General features: G+C 42.3%; 1 protein-coding gene across 17 annotated transcripts in view; it reads right to left on the bottom strand.

Annotated features, from left to right (window-relative positions):
• BRSK2 (BR serine/threonine kinase 2) overlaps positions 1 to 21,861 on the bottom strand; it is a 490,293-nt gene that overhangs the window by 108,167 nt on the left and 360,265 nt on the right. For all 17 annotated transcript variants that reach the window (XM_048487092.1, XM_048487093.1, XM_048487091.1 and 14 more), the window contains exon 5: positions 13,881 to 13,997. In XM_048487092.1, coding sequence (XP_048343049.1) covers positions 13,881 to 13,997 — 117 coding nt within the window. The remainder of the gene's footprint in view (positions 1 to 13,880; positions 13,998 to 21,861) is intronic.

The following is a 21,861-nucleotide window of genomic DNA, read 5'->3' as shown; positions in this document are numbered from 1 at the left end:
TATGTAAATTCTTATGAGATAAAATTGGTGGTCCCAGCTTTAGATTATTACTTTTGTATCTCTGAGCCATATTTTTGCATTAATCCACTAGGATAGTACTGCAATATAATTTATATGCTTCTAGGGATGCACAAAAACGCACCAGTTGGACTTGGGCTCCATTCACCAGTTGCAAATGAAAACATGATTTTTTGAAGTACGTTGATCTGTTAATGAGTTGACAGGTTGTTTCACTGTATTTCTTGCTAGCTATGCAGTACAGTGCAATTGGATTTTTGTGCATCAGGTTCTCACACAGCTGCTTCCCCATCCTTGCTGCATAACTGCTTTTGCTTAAATAGACAAACATGATAAGTTCAACCATGCATGTGTTCACTGTGAAACTTGTGCAGCATCCCACATCTTCCTAACACTAGGTATGGGTGAAATGTTCTTTAAAAAAAGACTTCCTGTCTTAGTAATCACACAAACACACACACAAATATCTGGAGCATCCTTTTTCTGCTGGCTAAAATAATGAGGCTGACATAATAGCAGCCTTGTACAGAAAGCACTAATAGATCAGGTATTGGTATATCATGATGGCCAAACACAGCCTTAGGGATTTTGATCACCTCAAAGGCAGAATTCAATTCTTTAGAGTTGTGACTCCATCCAAATGAAGTGAGCCTCATGCTGAAAATAATCTAGATTAGCACTTAATAGCCTATCCATTTATTGTTCTCTGTGTTAATACATGACCAAAACAATCACCAGTGCTGAGCTCCATCAAATGTGAGTGTTGAGTGTTCTCCCTCAAACGCAAGAGGAAGCATTTTACCCTTATAAGCAGTACTACAATAGTTAGAATGTCCAGGTTCAAATTCTCACTCACCGATGACAATCATGGGGTAAACTTCAGCATGATCGTCTCTATAATGAACTTATGCCTCAGGTATTGTCGAAGGCTTTCATGGCCGAGCTCAAGTTGTTGTGGGATTTCTGGGCTGTGTGGCTGTTGTCTGGTAGATCTTGTTCCTAATGTTTCGCCTGCATCTGTGGCTGGCATCTTCAGAGGTGTAGCACACTTCTCTCTGTGATACACCTTTGAAGATGCCAGCCACAGATACAGGCGAAACATTAGGAACAAGATCAGTGGTGGGATTCAAATAATTTAACAACTGGTTCTGGTGGTGGGAATCCAAATAATTTAACAACTGATTGTTTACAAGCACCATTTTAACAACTGGTTCTGTCAAAGTGGTGCGAACCTGCTGAATTCCACTACTGAACAAGATCCATCAGACAAAAGCCACACAGCCTGGAAAGCACCCGCAGGGTTACTGTGAAGATAAAATATAAAACAGGGGAGCCACACATTCATTCATTCATTCATTCATTCATTCATTCATTCATTCATTCATTCATTCATTCATTCATTCATTCATTCCCCCAAAGGGCTCTGGGCGGTGTACAACAGTCCAAAAACAATATTGCACACCACAAAAAAATTAAATTAAGTTAAAAACAATGTACAAATTTCATATTTCATAAAACCTAGCAGCATCAAACAACATTATAAAAGTTCATTATAAAAGTGTGGTGCCCGATCCCAAGGCCAGGCGGGGCAGCAGTGCAATTTAGATTCTATATTAGGCGTGCCAAGTGTGGAACAGCAACACAGGGGAATCCTGGAGGGGCGATCCGCAGCCGGCCTCACCAAAAGCCTGGTGGAACAAAACCATTTATAGGACCTGCGGAATTCTCCAAGGTCCCACAGGGCCCGTACATCTGATGGAAGGATGTTCCACCAGGCAGGGGCCAGGACCGTAAATGCCCTGGCCCGGGTAGAGGCCAGCCGCATCATGGAGGAGCCAGGGACCACCAGTAGATTGGCCTCTGCCGATCGCAGAGGCCTACCCGGGACATATGGGGTGAGACTGTCGCGAAGGTATGAGGGTCCCAAGCCACGAAGGGCCTTAAAGGTTAACACCAACATACTGAAAGTGACCCGGAATTCCACTGGAAGCCAGTGTAGGTGGCGCAACACGGGGGTGATATGCTCTCGAAAAGAACCACCCACCAAGAGCCGCGCCGCCTCATTCTGGACCAGTTTCAATTTCCGGATCAACTGCAAGGGAAGGCCCGTGTACAATAGTCCAGCCTGGAGGTGACCGTTGCATAGATCACAGTGGCTAGGTCAGCCTGGGAGAGATAGGGGGCCAGCCGTTGGGCCTGGTGAAGGTGATAAAAGGCAACCTGGGTAACATGGGCCACCTGGCTCTCCATAGAAAGGGTCAGGAAAGTAGGGGTGAGAGACACCCCTTCCAATACCGGCGGCTGAAAACCCCCATGTCCCCCACTATGGCCCAGCCAGTCTTCGGTGGATTTAGTTTTAAACTGCTCTGCTTCAACCAACCAGCGACTGCCTCCAAACAATGCTATAGAGCCGCAGGGGCCGAGGCCACCACCCTCCATCATCAGAATGAGCTGGGTGTCATCGGCATATTGATGGCAGACCAGCCCAAAGCTCCGCACCAACTGAGCGAGGGGTCGCATGTAGATGTTAAATAACAGTGGGGATAACAAGGCCCTCTGGGGCATACCGCAGGGCACCTTCTGGAAGCTTGGTCCCCACGCCACACCTGCTGACCCCTATCCCTGAGGATGGTGCACTAAAGTCCTTGAAAGAAGGGTAGGATAAAAGGTCCAAGTAATTTGGCTGTGAAAACAACTGTTTGATCCCAGGTAGTATTTTAAAAGCCATCTAAACTACCCAAAATGAAATTAGAACTTCGTGAGCTAGGTACAACACACAAAAGTAGTGTAAAAATAGCTTGTATTTGATATGAATAAAACCGGGGTCAGACAGCAAGGGAGGTTACTCTGGCCACTCAACAGCTGCTTCTCAACTGCTGTGACAGCAGTATGAGCTCTTGGCATATCAACTCTAAATTTCCTGCCAATTCAGAGCAACTGTCTATCTGCAGCTTTATCTCAGCTAACTGCTCTAAACGGGATCTTCAGGCCAGCCAGGATGCACGGAAAACTAATTTCCATGCTGCCAATCACCAAATAACTTTGACTGCTTTAAAACAGAAAGCCCAAATTTAATCAAAAATCTATTTATCTTTCCACAAAGTCATGAATATTTCCTTGGCTCTTATCACTAATTATTCAATATGTGTGTGTCTAAGAAACTTTCTCCTTGTCTCTCCCCCCCTAGGCCATCTCTTCATCTTTTCTGCCAAATCTCCAGGCCGCAAAGCTACAATCCGTATGGTGTCTTCAATAACAATATCACTCAGCGAGATCAAAAAGCAGCTTTTGCCAGCGGCTAGCACACTGGGATAGGCATGAGCATTAAGAACAACATCTTTGAGGAGGGGAAGTTGATTTCCAGACCTGCAAAATCTGTAGATAACACTGGTGCTCTGAAACTTCTTCTGTAGGTTGAGACTTAGCATGAAGAAGAATGATTTGGCAGCATGGTCTCATTTTGTCAGTCTTGGGGTAGAGATATATGTAAAAGACAGGTCTGGAACTTGGGCTGAAAGGACACTGGTAGGGAGAACTCATTCAAAGTTTTTCTACTGCTAATCACATGCTTCTAACCCTTATTTGTGCACATAAAGTAAAGGTTGGGATTTCAAGAGATTGAATGATATATGTCTGCTTCAATGTCATGTTCAGGCTATATGCACATTTCTGAACTGTTCTCTGTCTTGTGTCCCACATACAAAGACCCTAGGAGTTCAGGGAGCTGCTAAGCTTTCATGGAGATGCTGTAAGGCGTAAGCCAGCATTCCTACTAGGTGGTTAATATACGGCTCTCCTGGTTACCATAACGGCAATGGTTTACAAAACTGAGCTCACTGTCATGATAATTCAGAACACCATTCTAATAAACAGCATTTTCATGATAATCATGCCTGACTGCAAGCCTAATGGACCCATAAGGTTCCAGGTGAATGATGAACAAGTTCTTATTGCTCAGGAAAACAGAGGTAGGATATATTCTAACATAGGTTAACTGTTATCCCAAAATTTCTTGTGTATATCTCAAAATAGAGGTAAAACTAATTTCCAGAAATGCCCACCTTTCCCAATAATGCAACTCACCAATTACGCAGAAATTGTGGAAACCCAGTCCTATATTCCACAGGTGTTCTTCCCTCCAGAACAGACCACCACAGACTGCCAGAGGTGGAATCCCCATGGTCAATATAACACGTGATACTCACGGCAAAAAACGTGGTTTCCGGAAGATCTCCCCACTGCCTGATTGCTGAACATGGATTCATCCTGGTTCTGGTGCACCCTCTCCCCCTTATCATGTGTTTTTTCAGCATCTGCATGGAAGTGCACCTTTTTAAAAAAACATGTGTCCAATCCAGATTGGTGGGGAGAATTGGGGTTTGAATCCAGATTTGTTTTTCCTGCCGTAGGGAGTGACCTGGAGCCTTCCAGCCAATCAGAGCATGGTGGGATGGGCGAATTGCGCGCAGCCATTTTTTTATTTCACAGCAGCGGAGGCTACATGGAAATGGGGCTGTGTGGAACGTGATTTCTGTGCCAACTGTAGAGTAAAATTAGACTTTTGTGCCAGGGCAGCAGCGTGGGTATAGAGTTCCAAAGCCGCGCATAAATAGAGCTTAGCGTGAAAAACAGCTACCTACATCTATGCATGTGTGTGGTGATGTGGCTGTGCAATTTTTTTTAAAAAAATTCCCGCCCCAACACAGCACAACAGCCAATCAGGACGAGGAAGGAAGAGCTGCTGAGCAGATCATGCGTTCGATCGCATGGTAGTGGGAACTGCAGCACTGTTTGAAAGCATGATAGAGATCGATGTCCTCATCACACACATGCCGTGGTGGGGGGGAGGGTGAAACCTTGATGAAAAGGTGCTGTTTCTTTTGAAAACTGGTTGTATCTAGATTTAATTTCTTGGTGGGTATTTGCCCAGAGTCACTCAAAGTGTTAATGAAAAAGTGAAACCACATTATCTCTGATCCTATTCCTTGCCATAAGTTCCCACAACACCCAGCTTTGTAAAATCATGAATCATGGGTCTCAACCCCTGAGCAGTGACTGACTAATAGTTTAAAAATATGTATGGCCTTTTCCTGATTGATCCATTCCTTTACATTGTTCAATTGGATCCACTCTAGCCATCTTCTGTAAAAAATTAATAAGGCCATTCTTTTCAAGCAAGGATCTATCAGCTAATTGTATTGACTGGCGGGCTTGTTTTGATGGAGAGTTGTACTTTTTCTGTTCGAATAATAATTTAATTTTGATTATCTGTTACTAGGGCAGGTCCTTGTAAACAACCTTGACCCTCCATATTCAGTGGAAAATACAACATGTTAATGTTTTAACAAGTAAAGATAAGGGTGCAACCACTAGGTCATTACTGAACCATAGGGTGATGTCAGCAAGCTGGGTGTGCATTTTCCTTCAGAGGGATGGAAGGCTGAGTCAGCCTTGAGTCATATCCCCCCTCAGACTTCTCCTCTCCAAACAAAAGAGTCCCAAACGCTGCAGCCTCTCCTCATAAGGAAGGTGCTCCAGTCCCTCCATCATCCTCGTTGCCTTTCTCTGCACTTTTTCTATCTCTTCAATATCCTTTTTGAGATGTGGTGACCAGAACTGAACAAAGTACTCAAAGTGTGATTGGATCACTGCTTTATATAAGGGCATGACAATCTTTGCAGTTTTATTATCAATTCCTTTCCTAATTATCTCCAGCATAGAGTTTGCCTTTTTCACAGTTGCCATGCATTGAGTTGACATTCCCATGGAACTATTAACTAAGACACCCAAATCCCTTTTTTGGTCTGTGACTGATAGAACTGACCACTGTAGTATATATGTGAAGTTTTGATTTTTTGGCCATATGTGCATCACTTGACATTTTGCTACATTGAACTACACTTGCCATTTCTTAGCCCACTCACCTAATGTATCAAGGTCCGCTTGGAGCTCTTCGCAATCCTTTGCGGTTCTCACTACCCTACATAATTTGGCAGGCTTCCTACAACAAAACCCAGAAGTGTATCTTGCATGGAAGTCACATTATTGTCATTGTGACTTTGTGAAATCAAAGCTGTTGAAGGCATAAAATTTATTCTGGAGTTCCATGTTTCTGTCCCAGCCTTCTACCCTATATGGGATCTCCAGGGCAGCTACTTCTGGTACAGTTCCCTCCCCACACACAAAAACACTAGCATCAGAATAACGTTCGAAATTATTCATTGCCATTTCTTCCATAAACATACAGCTTTCTGGATCACAGTAAGGATTCCCTTCAGAGGCACTGATGCAAAATGATGCTACATAGAAACCGTTAGTTAAGAACTTCCCATCAGCCACATCAGTTTTTGTTCAGAATGCCTATTTAGGGATTTGGATTGGAGGCAGAGGCAAACCTCACAGATGTGTCAACTTCTCCATAGTTAACTACTCACTTTAAGCACAGGGATTTTCAGCAAAGCAGCACACATGCTCCACAGTATAGCTTGTTTCTCAATCAGCCAGCTGCCTGCAGCAATTCCTCTATATCAGGGACTCAATTTCTCTAAACTAAGATAACACAGAGAATTGATAACAGGGCAATATAAAAAAAACAGGGGGAAAACTAATTTCCAAGGGAGTACCAATGACAGGGGAGAATAAAACTGTCAACACTTCAACAAGGGTTATATATAAGGACTCTATTTTTACCTTCTGTTGGTAGCCACTTTGGCTCAAGTCACAGCAGTTCCTCAAGTTAAAATATCACCTGCCCCACCAAACATGGGAGACAGTCTCCACTGGCCTGTAGCTGAGTACTTTACCTTTGGACATGTTAGAACACACTCTGTAAATTCCCTCTCTCAGGCTGTGATGCTGGTGTCCTAAGGAAATTTTGCAACAACTTGCTATATTTTATAGACAAATGATTATTCTTAATGTGACAAGAGTAGTCAAAATATTTAGGGTATCATTGCACAAGGGACCTTTGGGAATACAATTTCCGGATCACACAATCCCAAGCAGATCTTTTTTTCTTTCTAGAAAGGCAGCTACAGTGACTCCATGGCATAGGTCTTGGAAGAGTTCTGAAAGGCAACACTTTCCATGTGTGGATATCTGAGACTGAGAGAGTGATTCATTACATAGACATTGCCACAAAGTCAACTATACAATAAGCAAATGACAAAAGATGTTACTGAGAAACCTAAATCAAGAAACCAAGACTATCCAAAAGGGATTACTACAGTACAAATTTAAGCCCGTTTCAAGTTAATTTAACTGACACAGCACACAAATGGAACCTTAAATTTAATTATTTAATTTATAAACTCTTCTCCAAAACAGCATTCCTCAACAAACAATAATTCTTGTGATTCTTTCCTGTGATTCTGTATCCAAACTTGAACCATTTAACCAGTTCCAATTCTTTTCCAGTTAAAAAAAGAAATGTATGAAGACCTACAGTATCCTAAAGCTTGATACATAACAATCTCTGCCCCAAAGAAGCTCAGGATTTATGCAGCTGAGGAAACCAAAGAGTGAAAGAAAAGAAATCCTATTATAATAATAAGGGTACAAGTGCAGCTAATCAAAGGTCACAAATGGAGACACAAAGCATTTTGGAGCTATAACCAGCAATCTGTAATATAGCAGAGGTATCCAAGGGTGGAGAAGTGGTTCTGGAACAGATGGGAGAGCCTTCTCAGCACTTAATTGCCTTGAATCTTCTTTGCCTGGAAGGCAAAGGCAAGCAAGAGAATGAAAAAATCTGAACTAATAAAAGCTGCAGTGTGCCAACTCCCTAGCTCCATCCACTCTCTGCTGTTTGCTCATGGGTCTCCCTGGCTCTTGAAGAAATGCAAAGACTTGCTGAATTACCCCTGGGCTGCAGGGACCAGTTCTCCAGCACACAACTTGCTTGGGAGTGAATTTTTTTATTTTTTTTGCAGAATGCAATGCTTTTGGGGGTTCATCACTCCAACAGTTCTCACATGTGACCCATTCCCTAACTCACAGGTTTGTGAACACAGTTATATGCCCCACACAGGTATAAAGCAGCTCACCTCTTCCAGTGAAGCAGATCCTAGTAATAGGAAACTTACTACCATCAAGTCCTGATATGAAGTCAGTCAGTGAAGAATCATGTCAATTATACTGCCAGCCTGCTTTCTTTCCGCACCCCCATCCCGTCACTGTTCTCCAAGATATGTAAAAACAAGCAAGGCTGCACTTTTGATTATTTCATCCAGAGATGTTTTCATCCACAGCCATCAGCATTAGAGCAAACAATCTGTGCCCATGTAATGAGTAATTCCCAGCAAATGCTAAATTGGAGAGATGGAATGTGAAACAAACTAATTAACCCAGCAGCTGTTTAAAGGCCACTCAGAGCAACTTTCTGAAGCTAACCAAGGGGGCATGACCTAATGGACCTTTCTCCAAGTCAATGCAGGCTTGCACTGTAGATAGAAGTCTTTAACAAAACACTTGAACTTTCACACTACACCAATACAGAATATCGGCTTTGCTGCCACATCAAACGCTATTTGATCCCTACAGTTCAGTCAAAAAAAGTTAACTGGAGTCTCCTTTTATGGCATTCAATGGCTCAACTGAAGTTTCATCTTGTTATCTGACAAATATTTTAAAAACACTCAAAATGGAACACCCAGTAGGATGTGCTAAAAGACTTAATGGCTTATTCACGATTGGCTTTTTAAAATAAGAATGTCTGAAAGCGCCGGGTCCATTCTAAGGAGCAAGCACACATGAAGCTCTTGCCTTGATATTGTTTTACTAAGTGCTGCAGGAGATCAGCCAACATTCTGTTGACAACAGTAGTTTCCCTCCTCCCCCTTCCAGTAATGGTAAGGTTTGACATTGTGCTTTCCTATTTTTTCCCTCCAAACCGGATACATCACAAGGCACCAGTATTAACTATGCTGGGCACCATGCCAGGAGAATTAATGAAGTGGTGTAAGGGCTCACATGGAGGCCTACTGATTGTCAGTGAGCTTAAAATGTATCTGCAAGGTAGGGGATCACAGAGTTGCTTTGTTCTGTTTATTACATGCACATCTCTTCCGTTTTAATGATTTCTTTATTAGTGCACTTTAAGGCAGCAACATGGGGTTTATTCTGCTCCAGGCACCAAGGTTTGCATTCCAGCACTGCCCACAGACAGCATATTTCTCCTCTAAGGTTCTAGGCAGGGTTGACCATATCATCTGCTATACTGCCTGCTGAGTAGCTCCCTAGGAACTTGGATGAAACTGTAGAGCAATCTAAAACTGGAAAGTGATTTTTTTTAGATGGAAAAAGAGGAGATTTTGACAGAACTACACAAAGCATTTCAATTAACTACAACATGAATTGGATTTTCCATCTGCGAGAAAGCATATGAGGAAGGAAGATCATAACTGCTAGCTTTCAGATGATCTGACTATAAAAGGGGATTAAATGACAGTCATTAACAATCACATAATCTAAAATTCTTCTAGTAGCTTTTTGCTCCAAATAAGGATTCTTAAATAGTGGATCTTCTACTAGAATCTTGTACTTATATGCTTTACCAAGCTGTTAACTTTCTTATTCCTGGCCAAAACTAGATTGCAATATTGTTGATCCAAAGCATGTGAAGATGTACCTCATCCCAAACACCAGTTTCATGTCTTAGGATCAGGTGGGGAAGCTCTGCTTGGAGTGTTCTTGTTATCTGAAGTTAAGTGAAAGATTATTAGCACTAGGTCCATTCCAGTGATGGTGAATTATTAAAAATAAAGCACACCCTGCCTATGGTATTACAGTGTAAAGAACCATCTAAATATTGGTTCTGTTCTAAGTGACACTTTCTGGGGATACAAAGATGGCTACCAAGTACAGTAACGTCTCTGTGGCAGTGCTTAGAATCTGCCCAGATATTTATATTACTACTCCCAAGGTTCAGTGGCACCTGATTTTAAGGAGGTTTATTTATGATTAAACATCTGCTTTAGATATTAGTGTCCTGCTTGATCTTATTGTAGTAGTTTTTCATTTTTTTTACATTGGTATACTACTAAATTTAGTAGCCAGCCTTGGAAACCAATCTGTTGGAAAGAGAGGACATATAATGTAGGAAATAAATACATTAGTTTCTGTATTAGTCCACTCTGAGAATCTATATGGCTATTTTGCAGTTGAATTAACCTGAGGAGGATATGTTGGGGAAGGCTATAGAGAGCCACTTGAATTTATAACACCTTTCTTTGGTACATGCTACTTACACCAAGGTGACAGTCATAGTAAATAAAGCTTTTTCTTTTTGCTACCAGCAGGTGGTGGCAGCATACAGGAGGTTCTGTAAATAGTAAATCTAAGCTCCTTGGGGAAACCTGCAATTGAGACTCAATACTAGTTTAAACACAAGAGAAAAGTCTCTTTGTTACGATCTTTGGGGGTATTGAGTGCATTTTTGAGATCTTCACTTTCTGTTTCAGGTGTTTCAGGTGAGATTTTTAAATATATAAATTTGTAGAAGGATAAGTCTGTGCAATTCCAGAATGAAACCAAAGGCTTTACAAAAAATGATAACAAATTTGCTGTGATGATTACTTTTTGGAAAAAAAGGGAAAAAAAAGAAAAAAGAACTCTTATGTAAGCTGGGGCAGGCAGTTTCATTTGGTTGCTGCATGCCATTCTGTCCCATGGTGAGTGAAACGAAGCAGAACATGGATACCATCTTATCAAATCTATTTGAATTTTAACGAAAACATCTTCATGACATCTTAATTTAAAACAGACAGATATCCAAGCTTGAAAGCATTACATTTATTGTTTAAGTTATCAAAAGATAAAAAGGATTCCTTGTAGAAAAGGCAAAATTTGTAGATCTTAGTAAAATGCAAGCAACTAAGCCCTTCCTTCCTTCCTTCCTTCCTTCCTTCCTTCCTTCCTTCCTTCCTTCCTTCCTTCCTTCCTTCCTTCCTTCCTTCCTTCCTTCCTTCCTTCCTTCCTTCCTTCCTTCCTTCCTTCCTTCCTTCCTTCCTTCCTTCCTTCCTTCCTTCCGACATTATGCCTCCAATAAATTAACTTAGTACCAGAAAGTTCCCATTGACACAAAGGAAGTGGAGTGGCTGGGTTTGTTTTTAAAAAGGCACTAACCTTGGCCTCTTTCATGTCATATTCCAGTGCTTGAAGCATTTTCTCATAGGGAGATTTCCGACTGGCGATTAATCCTGGGATAGTCACCCAAAATATCCAGGTTTCCTTGCAATCTCCCCACTGCCGAACTGCGGAACACAGATCAATCCCCACTCTGTTGCTCCCCCTTCCCCTTATCCCGCGTTTCCCCAGTACCTGGTTGCTTGTGCAACTTTTTGGCAAAACACGTTACCAATCTGCATCAGTGGGGAGGTTTGGGGGCCTGATGTAGTTTAATTTCCCACTGTTCACAGTGACGCAAATGCTGCCAGCCAATCAGAGCGTGGTGGCCCGTGCACGATGTGCGCGCAGTTATTTATTTTTGTTTTCATCTCATTTGGTTTAGTTTCGCACAGCTTCTTTTGTTTCAGTCTAACGTTTAACCTCTCTGACAAGAGAACAAGAGCAAGGGGACTCTCGGTATAACATCTTCACCGGCTGACGTGATAACGTGAAGAAAAGTTCCTGCCCCAACACGGCACAACAGTCAATCAGGAGAGACCCGCCAAGCCCCGCCAAACTGATTGCACAGCAGTGGGGATTGTTGCATTTCTGGAATCCGATGCAGGCCTACAAGTCTTCCCTGGAAAAATGGTGCAGTGAGGATGTTGAATCCACAATGAAAAGTTGCAGTTCATTTTGAAACTTGGATTAATCTACTTTTAATTATCAGTGGGAAATCGTCCTTAGTATAGCTCTAAAACTAGAAATCAGCAGTGCTGGGAGAAAAAGTGGTGAAACAAAATGTTTACAGCCAGATGAGATTAAGTATTGCTGGAGATAATAATCCAAATATCTAATTCCCCTGTGTGTCTTCTATCTGCAGATACTTAAAAAAGAAAATACTTAAAATAAGAGAAGTGAGAAAAGAAAAAAATAGATACTTGAAGTAAGAGAAGTAGAGCCAAGGAGGGTGAAAGAAAAGAAGGGTTGATGGGAAAAGGAGTAAGCAAAGGTGTAGGAATTGGGTGCTTCTTTGTGGGGCCCCTCTTGTTTACATCTATTGCAATGCTTGCCCAGGTTGTTAATAATACCCACACACACACACACACGCACATACCATGCCACTTGAGGAACCTGAACTTATTCAAACATCACAGTTATAACCATTACTTAAATTTAAGTTATCCTAGAAAAAATTGTACTTGGCCCACCTACAAAAGGTTGAATCTGTTGAAATACTTATTGCACTTCCATAAGTAAGTTGTTTATGTGAATGTAAGAACACAACTATCTGATTGCAGGTTATAGTTTCATGAGGTACAACAATTATAGACACAGCAAATAGATCCTGTTGAATCTTGAAGGCTACTTGGTCTATTTTCCGCCCTGGTTATTAAAATAAAACAACAGCACCAAGAATTAATGCATCTCTTCCTCAACCCTGTCAGAATGCACGATCTTTAGAATATCTATCAGAAGTATCTATATTGAACAGGGCTCACGCCCAAGTAAGTAGCCATAGGATTGCTTTGTAAGAAATTCTCACTGAATTAAATAGGATTTACCTTCATTGAACACATAAGAAATGGAGGAGTTTGGCCTCACCTGGGCATATAGCGCCAGGTCCCACTCCATTTACTTTTCCACTAAAGCAGCGGTTGCAAAACCAAAACATGAAAATAAAGTTGGGATGTACTTGGGTTGCTCCTTATTTAGCTGAAAACTTCAGATTTCAAACCTGAAATTTCTCTCTCTTAGGCCCCTTCCGCACACGCAAAATAATGCGTTTTCAAACCACTTTCACAACTGTTTGCAAGTGGATTTTGCTATTCCGCACAGCTTCAAAGAGCACTGAAAGCAGTTTGAAAGTGCATTATTCTGCATGTGCGGAATGAGCCTTACAGTAAAGTTTTAGATCTGACACACACACACCCCTTTACTTCAGTGGCACATATTTCCTTTTGGGAAACATATATATTCCGAAACAGTAAACATCTTCTGTTTTTGTCTGATCACCAGCTCAGATCAGTACATCCCAACCCAACATGTTAAAATTCTCTGCCAATGGCTGGGCTGTTGTGAGGAAAAAATGAAGCTGGAATTTCAAGCTTGTGAGATACAAGCTTGGGGAGCACATCCAAGAGATCTTTCTTGGAGCAAAAAATAATATAGACTTATTATGAGAGCGAGACAGCATTTCAGAAGTCTATTTTAGATGCTATTATTATTTTCAGTATATTTCTATAATAAACATATCAGTATAACAGATTTCCTATAAGAAGAAGTAGTAGAAGAAGAAGAGTTCGATGTATATTCCCCCTTTTTTCTGCTGTAAGGAGACTCAAAGGGGCTGACAATCTCCTTTCCCTTCCTCCCTCCCCAACAAGCACCCTGTGAGGTTATTTGAGGCTGAAAGAGCTCTGAAGAACTGTGACTAGCTCAAGGTCACGCAGGTACCATGTGTTTGAGTGCACAGGCCAATCTGAAATCCCCAGATAAACCTCCACAGCTCAAGCAGCAGAACAGGGAATCAAATCGGTTCCTCCAGATTAGAATGCACCTGCTCTTAACCACTACACCACTGCTGCTCCTATTAACTAAGGCTTAGCTTGGATAACTTGTACCATGATGTATAGAGGTCAATAAAACACCAGGCAAGGAAGAGAAGGGAACAGTTGCTATAATAAACCAACAGGCAGCAACCCACTTGGAGGTTGTGACTCACAGGTTGGGAAACACTTTTGTAAATAACTTACCCACAGCTTGTTTCAAGCAAACTGTCTCCGACTTGTAGAGATGCCATCCCGAAGTCTGCTATCCGGATATTATTCTTTTCATCCAGCAATAAGTTTTCAGGTTTTAAATCCCTGTGGCTGTAAATAAATGAGCAGATCTTTGGGTTAAGACAGGAAGAGCAGTTTCTCCTCTTTATGTCCTTTGCAACACATGATATATATGGGGTGAAAGCCTCTGAAAATAGTGCATTTTGGGTTTCATTGCTTAGCAGAAAGTAACCCAGTCTGAATAGCTGAGGAGAAGGTCCCTTTAAAAAAAATAAAAAATAAAATAGGGAGTTAAGGACAACTGGCTTATTTGTATGAAACAATCTACATTTGCTCACCTCAATATCTGAGAAATAATATTTGATAGAAATAAGAGTGCCCAGATAATGAGTCAGATCTGTAGCCATCTTGGCTTGTGAAAGCCAGCTAATGACCTCTTTATACATTACAAAGTCATTGCATTTGTTGAATAACATGAGGACTTTGAAGCATATGTTCAATGAGAACTTTATGTCTCCCAGGCTTGGATGAGTCCTTTTTCTTCTTGTCACCAGGGTGGCAGACAGAAACAGTAGCTGCCCCCCTCCACCTTGCTGTTTTCTCCTCATTAAAAAGCCCTGTGGAGCAGCTTTTGACTCCATTGCAAAGCTTATAGACATCCACGTAAGTAACATGATTTCTCAAATAGAACCAATAGCTGATCCACAGGGTGCTTTAAAATGGAAAAAAGTAGCACTGAAGAGAATGCAGCCACTATGGGTGAATCCCCACTGAAAAAATAAACCGCCCGCCCCCCCCCCCGGTTCAATAAGATACAGCTTCTTTTTATTGCGTTTTCTCCCTCCCCACCGCAGCATGTGTCTGTTAAGGGGATCGAAGTTAATCCCAGTATCAAACAATGCAACATTTCTCACGAACCTGCGATCTGCTCTGCGACTCTTTTGTTCTTTGTTCTGACTGGCTGTTGTGTTGTGTTGTGTTGTGAACAATACCACTCCCCTCTGCTTTTTTTAAATTTTGCACAGCTTTGTAGAAGCACAAGTAGTCTTTTTTACCTCGTGCCAGCCATGGCGACCTCCATCGTTGCTACGCATGTATGCATGCTTGCTCCCCCTCTCTTTGCAGGAGCACCTCTTCGTAGCCATGACCATCACGCACACACACACACAAAGGTTTTGTGTGCTCTGTGCCCATCCCCCTGCTCTCTGATTGGCTGGAACGTTTCATGTCGCTCCCTAGGGTGGAAAAATAAATCTATTGTTTCCCTGCCGCCCCCCCCCCCCGATCCGGCCTCAGCCCACGTTTTTCAATTTTAAAAAATGGGATGAGGGGGAGAGTGCGCGCCAGGGCTGGGATGCAGAGGCATTCCTCCCATTAGGCAAAGTGGGCAGTTGACCAGGGCGCCACCTTGTGGGGGGCGCAGAAACTGTAGGTTTGCTTGTGGGATTTTTGTATTTTCAGTGTTTTTCCGTTTTTGGCCTGCAGAGGGTGCAGTTTTTAGTCTAGCAGCACCAAAATTTCAGAGCTTTTTCGGGAGACCCTTCTGATGATATCACCCAGGTTTGGTGAGGTTTGGTTTAAGGAGTCCAAAGTTATGGACTCCCAAAAGGAGTGCCCCATCCCGCATTGTTTCCAATAGGAGCTAATAGGATATGGGGATTACACCTTTGAGGGTCCATAACTTTTGACCCCCTGAACCAAACTTCACCAAACCTGGGTGGTACCATCAGTAGGGTCTCGCGAAGATACTCTGAAATTTTGGTGCTGTTATTTTAATAATTGCACCCCTGACAGCAGGCACCCCCTAAATTTCCCCAGATTTTCCTTTTAAATCTACCCCCTTCCTGCCAATGCTTGTTTTCTTTCTTTCTTTTATTCTCTCAATGCCTAATAAAGGTTGTTGTTGTTGTTGTTGTTATTAAATCCACCCCCTTCAGCATGGATTTAAAGGGAGAATCTGAGGCCCCCAGTTTAAACAATGAAAGTGATGCTGTTTCAGGGTGGGGGATAATCCACCCCAAAACATCATCACTTTCAATGTTGTTTAATTGGGGACCCCACATTCTCTCTTTAAGGTGGATTTAAAAGGAGAATCTGGGCTCCCTAGTTTAAACCCTATTGAAAATAATGCTGTTTGAGGGTGTATTCCAGCATCACTTGTTTAATCTAGGGAGCCCAGATTCTCCTTTTAAATCCACCTTAAAGGGAGAATCTGGAAGAAACACTTTCACCGTTGAAAATGGTGCTGTTTCCCCCAATTGGGGGGACTGGATACAACACCATAAAATGTTTTCATAGCAGTAATAAAACATTTTGAAAGCATTTTGAAAATGTTTTCAAAAACATTATTTCTGCTGTGTGGCATGGCCCATTGCTGTGTTCAGATTTGTGAGTTGGGGCATGTTCATAATGTGATGGTGACTTTGAAATGACCTGGTGGAAAAAAATCATTGTTTGGTCATGGTGGGAGAGGGTGGCCACCCATGGGGGGGGGGGCATCAAACTCAGGTTTTGCCCAGGGCTCCAGTTTGCCTACGTACGCCACTGCTGGGATGGAGCCAAGTTGGGAACTGAAGCTGTGGGGACTCCTTGCCCAAACCGGGATTTTTATCGTGTCACAGGATTTTTTGACTGTGGGGAATAGCTCTATTTCTTCCTGTGCATCCCAGTTGTGAGGAGAAATGTTTTTGTGTGAGCCTGGGAGCCTTGACATTGACTATCCACCATGAAAATCCGATGTTCCTTTTTTTGTGAAAGATTTTCAAGGGACTGATCATATTTCAGACTTATCCATTCAGTATTAGTTCCTCTATTGCCCCCCCCCCCCTTACCTTAGTTTTTCATTGCGTTTTCTTAGTCAACATTTTCTCTTATTTTCCATCTAACCCCTAGACATCAAGCACTGCTTGGAGAAAACTGTGCTAATACTCCAGTGATTTTTTAAAAAGTCACCAGTGAAATGATGCACAGGCTCTGAGCTAGCCTACAGCTGCTTAACAAAATTGCAAAGTTTGAAATGAAAATACTAGCATGAAATTTTGGCTCAACTAGTTATTCCTTGAGAATATCAAGTCCTGTAGGACAGTGGTTGTCTGAATAACAATCCTGCCTGCTTAATAATAAGCATTGTGGTTTTTTTTACATTATTTCCCCTTTTGAAGATTATTGCTGTGATAGGAAACCTAGTGAATTTGAGCAAGTGAAACATGTTAATCAAGGAAAGACAATACATTTTTGGAATACTTTTGGAATACTTTTGGAAATACAGAAGTAGGTTGAGGTAATCATAAGAGGACAATATTCCTCAAAGTGAATATCATTATTTCAAATTCATGGTATTTTTGCCATATTTGTTATTTTTTTAGTGAGGTAAGCTAAGGCAGAGAACTTTGGTAAATTTTCAGCAATGAAATGCTGCAATATATTGATTTCCAGATATTGTGATTGCAACTTGTCTGTGTAAGTATTTGTGATGTTTTGAAGTTCCTATGCACCTGTGACCAACAAGTTATGGGGATATGTCCTATGATAGATTCACCTTGATGCATGTCATCAATATTGCATCTCTGTGGTTCCCCAAACTCAGGCCCTTTCTGCACGGGCCATAAACGGCGCCCTGGGGACGGCAAAAACGCACAGGCAGAACTGCCAAACGCACAGGCAGAACTGCCAAAACGCAGCAGCGCCAACCTGGCTCCCCTCCCCCACCCCCAGGGCGGCATCAGGCCGCCTCCAAAAACGCCTCCAGGAGGGAGGTTTTTGGAAAAACAGCGCATTCCCGGTGGCGCGGTGCGAACGGGCACCGCTGAACACGGCCTAGTCCTGTTCTTTCCTACTCACTCGCTAGCCTTCATTTCCAGCCTAAAGCTGGTTCCTCCTAACACCTTTCCTCGCTGTCCGGACTCCCACCCCTGGAGGCTCGGAGGGCAAAGTGGGCTAGCGGTCTTGTAGGAGGCCAGCAGGGCGGCCAGCCATGCTTACTTCAGGTGAGTGGGAGAGGGACGGGGAAGAGGCGGCTCCATGCGGAGCCGCCTCTCCTGCGCCGGCCTCTGTGGGGGCCGCTTGCACACTCCCGTGCGAATGGCCCCCACCCCTCCACCAGCAGAATTCCTGCCGGTGCAGGGGCGCCCAAATGGTCCGTGCGGAAAGGGCCTCAGTTTGCTGGGAAGTTGATCAGAAGGCAGACAGACATGGGAAGAAGTAGATACTATCTGCAATTTCTTTAAGAGCCCAACAGCTTGGAAAATAAAATTACTATTCAGAAAGGACCCTTTTGTGCAAAAGTGAAAGAAAACAAAAACAAATCCCCATAACGAGCTAATTACTCAGTGTTCAATGGAACATCCCAGAGTAAATGAACTTCCTTTGGTTCCTTTCCAGCTGATCTCTCTGGTTCCATGTGTAACATGATTGGCAGCACCTCCTCACTCTGTAGGTGAACAGAGGACACAATATCCTGTCATTGTTCCAGAAGCTGAAATGCCCCAGGGGCTTTCTCCATATCATAGAAAAAGAGGATTAAATAAGATGGCAGCTTTGTGAACAATGAAAGGGAGAATGCCTCATACAGAGGTGATATGCAGACAGGGAAGATGAAAGCAGAAGACACAACTCATCAGAAAGCTTATTCTAGTCCCTTGTAGGATGGCAGTTAATAAAGGCCAAAGACCTTCTACCGATGAAGAAGCAAAAAGACAATTTCAAACCCTGCATGAAGCATTTATAAGAACATAAGAACATAAGAACAAGCCAGCTGGATCAGACCAGAGTCCATCTAGTCCAGCTCTCTGCTACTCGCAGTGGCCCACCAGGTGCCTTTGGGAGTTCACATGTAGGATGTGAAAGCAATGGCCTTCTGTGGCTGTTGCCTCCTGAGCACCTGGACTGTTAAGGCATTTGCAATCTCTTACTCAAAGAGGATCAAGATTGAGAGCCATTATAAACCTAATTCTCCTCCATAAATCTGTCCAAGCCCCTTTTAAAGCTATCCAGGTTAGTGGGCCATCACCACCTCCTTCTGTGGCAGCATATTCCTTAAAACACCAATCACATCGCTATGCTGAAGAAGTGTTTCCTATTAGTTCCTAATTCTTTCCCCCCCCAGCATTTTCAATGAATGCCCCTGGTTCTAGTATTGTGGCGTTATATAGAGAAAATTTCTCTGTCAACATTTCTACCCCATGCATAATTTTATAGACGCAACCATATCCCTCTCAGACGCTCTCTCCAAACTAAAAGAGTTCCTAAACGCAGTTTCCTTTCCTCATAAGGGAAGGTGCTGCAGTCCCTCAATCATCCTCGCCGCTCTTCTCTGCACTTTTTTCTATCTTCTTCAATATCCTTTTGGAGATGTGGCTTACTCATGAACTGAACACAGTAATTCAAGTGTCGCATTCACAGCTTTATATAAGGGCAATGACACCTTTGCAGTTTTATTCTCAATTTCTTTCCTAATTATCCCTAGTATAGAGTTTGCTTATTTTTCACAGTTGCTATACATTGAGTTGACATTCCTACGGAACTATCAACTAAGACGCCTAAATCCCTTCCTGGTTCAGGACTTGATAGCACTGACCCCTGTAGCATGTATGAAGTTTGGATTTTGCCCCTAAGGTGCATCACTTTGCATTTTGCTACATTGAACTGCATTTGCCATTTCTAGCCCAATTCTCACCTAATTTATCATAGTCCGCTTGGCTCCTCGCAATCCCTTTGTGGTTCCCAACTCTACCACATACCTGCATCATCTGCAAACTTGGCTACTTTAACGCTACCCAATTCCCTACTTCCCAGGTCATTTATGAATAGGTTAAAGAGCAATCATCCCAATAATGGATCCTTGGGGACAATTACACTCCCTACATCTCTCCATTGTGAGAATTTCCCATTTACACCCACTCTTTGCTTCCTGTTTCTCAACCAGTTTTTAATCCATAGGAGGACTTCCCCTCTTATTCCTTCATTGCTGAGTTTTCTCAATAGTCTCTCTTTTGAAAATCTATCTGTATGTGTTTGTTGTCAGTATGTCTGCAAATCTAAGTATCTGTGTATAACTGAACAAGGGACAGCCTGTTCAAGAGATCATAAGGAAGCTATCATTTAAGAAGTGCAGGCTTTCCCTGCAGCACGCACACACGCACACACGCACGCACGCACGCACGCATGTCACAGTGTATACAAAACTGCACAATTGATATAAAAGATGGTTTTATTTTGAATAGTCTTCTTCACCATACATACAGCCAACTTAGGGTGACCCCATAGAGTTTTCAAGGCAAGGTATATTCACAGGTGGTTTGCTATTGCCAAATATGAACCAGGACTGATCCTGCTTAGTCTCTGAGAACATGCTATCTACCCTTGCCCTTTCAACCTAGCTCACTCTCTAGTAAGTTTATTCCTCTAAAAGGAATAGAGGTTCTGTTGCCCATACTGTACGCTTACCTCATCAAATGACATTCAGGTAATCAGCTCTCAATACCAGTTTCCATCCACCTGTTTCCTTCTTTCCATCAATCATTTAGAAAAACTTAGCTCAGCCCATTGTTCCTCTCTATGCTCCCCACATGCTCTAGCTTCTTTATTGTATCTCCTAGGGCTCTTCAATCACCTTTTCCATGAACTGTCCAGTTTTGACATAGGCACAGAAGTGGTCTAGACACTTTTAGGGTCTGTTTGTGATGTGTTACTGCTCATCAAAGACACTGATATGGAATGTGGTATTCTGGGCAGAAGAATGCAGAATTCCACTGAAAGAAACCACCTTAATGGACAAACTTGTGAATGATGAGAAGGAAGAGCTCACCTTTGGACAACACAGAGAGTAATTTTCTGTTTGTTAAAACTACCTTAAGCCTGTTTCTAAATGATGCCTGGCATTTTGAGAACTTTCCAGGCTGTAGACTCTCAGAGTCTGAATACTCTTTAAATGTACCTAGTGGTGGGAGATATGGTTTACCTCTCTACAAAATATTTGTATAGATTTAGATAAGTGTAAGTGTACAGATAAGTTTTACACATTTTACGAGTTATAGCTCACAGAATCCTGACTAGCTCTTTTTGTTCCACTAGTATGCTTAGATATGGTTTTGAAATCAGTTCTCTCTCTACTGAAAAAGGATGCAAACAAAGCTCTTATATTTTCCATTTGCCTGCGCCTAAATGCATACATAGAACCTTGTCTGCATACCACAGCAGACATGGCCTCAGGCAACTGAAAGGAAGCGGCTCTAGTAATTGTCATTTATCAATATTCATGCAAAATCCTGTCTCACCTCCTCCAGGTGCCCTCTGAAAACCTCACAAAACCCAGATAAAAACCAGATGAAAACAAAATCTTGCTACTTGCTACCATAGGACATTTCATTTCAGTATTTTCCCAGCCAAGTGAAATAATTGGCATTATTTATTACCAGTGAAGCCTAATCAGGTTTGCCATTGGGCCTTTCCTGTAATCATACTTTTATTTGTCAGCACTGCAAAATACAGACACTATGTGAGAGTATGACCAGAAAGGAAAAGCGAACCCACAGAACATCAAAAGTAAATAAATCATGATGGTGCCTGGTGATGTCACAAACAGCTAATCCAGATTCTTTCAGCTGTTTTCCATGCTGTTCCTTGCAGATTCATCCTGCTACAAGGAGTTTTTACTTTTACTGTCAGTAGAGGGAATTGCCTCTTGAGGAAATTTGCTGCTGCAGCTCCTTCACCACAGCTTTCCCCAAAACTTTGACATCTCTCACAAACAACTGTGTGCCCTGCTATCTATCTTGCTCCTGCACTATTCCTATAGGCAGTAGATAAGATTGAGATAGATACACCATCAGGACTTACAAGTTTGAACAGTTGTTCCCCATTGCATCTGGGACTATCCAAACTTTACTGGATGGTATTTTCAAAAATAACTTCTATTTTTAGGTACACAATATGATGAGCCTTAAAGAAGATTATT

The sequence above is a fragment of the Sphaerodactylus townsendi genome, linkage group LG02, assembly GCF_021028975.2.
Source record: "Sphaerodactylus townsendi isolate TG3544 linkage group LG02, MPM_Stown_v2.3, whole genome shotgun sequence".
NCBI classification, from domain to species: Eukaryota; Metazoa; Chordata; class Lepidosauria; order Squamata; family Sphaerodactylidae; genus Sphaerodactylus; species Sphaerodactylus townsendi.
The sequence above is the reverse complement of the archived record's forward strand: the minus strand, read 5'-3'. Positions and strand labels throughout refer to the sequence as shown.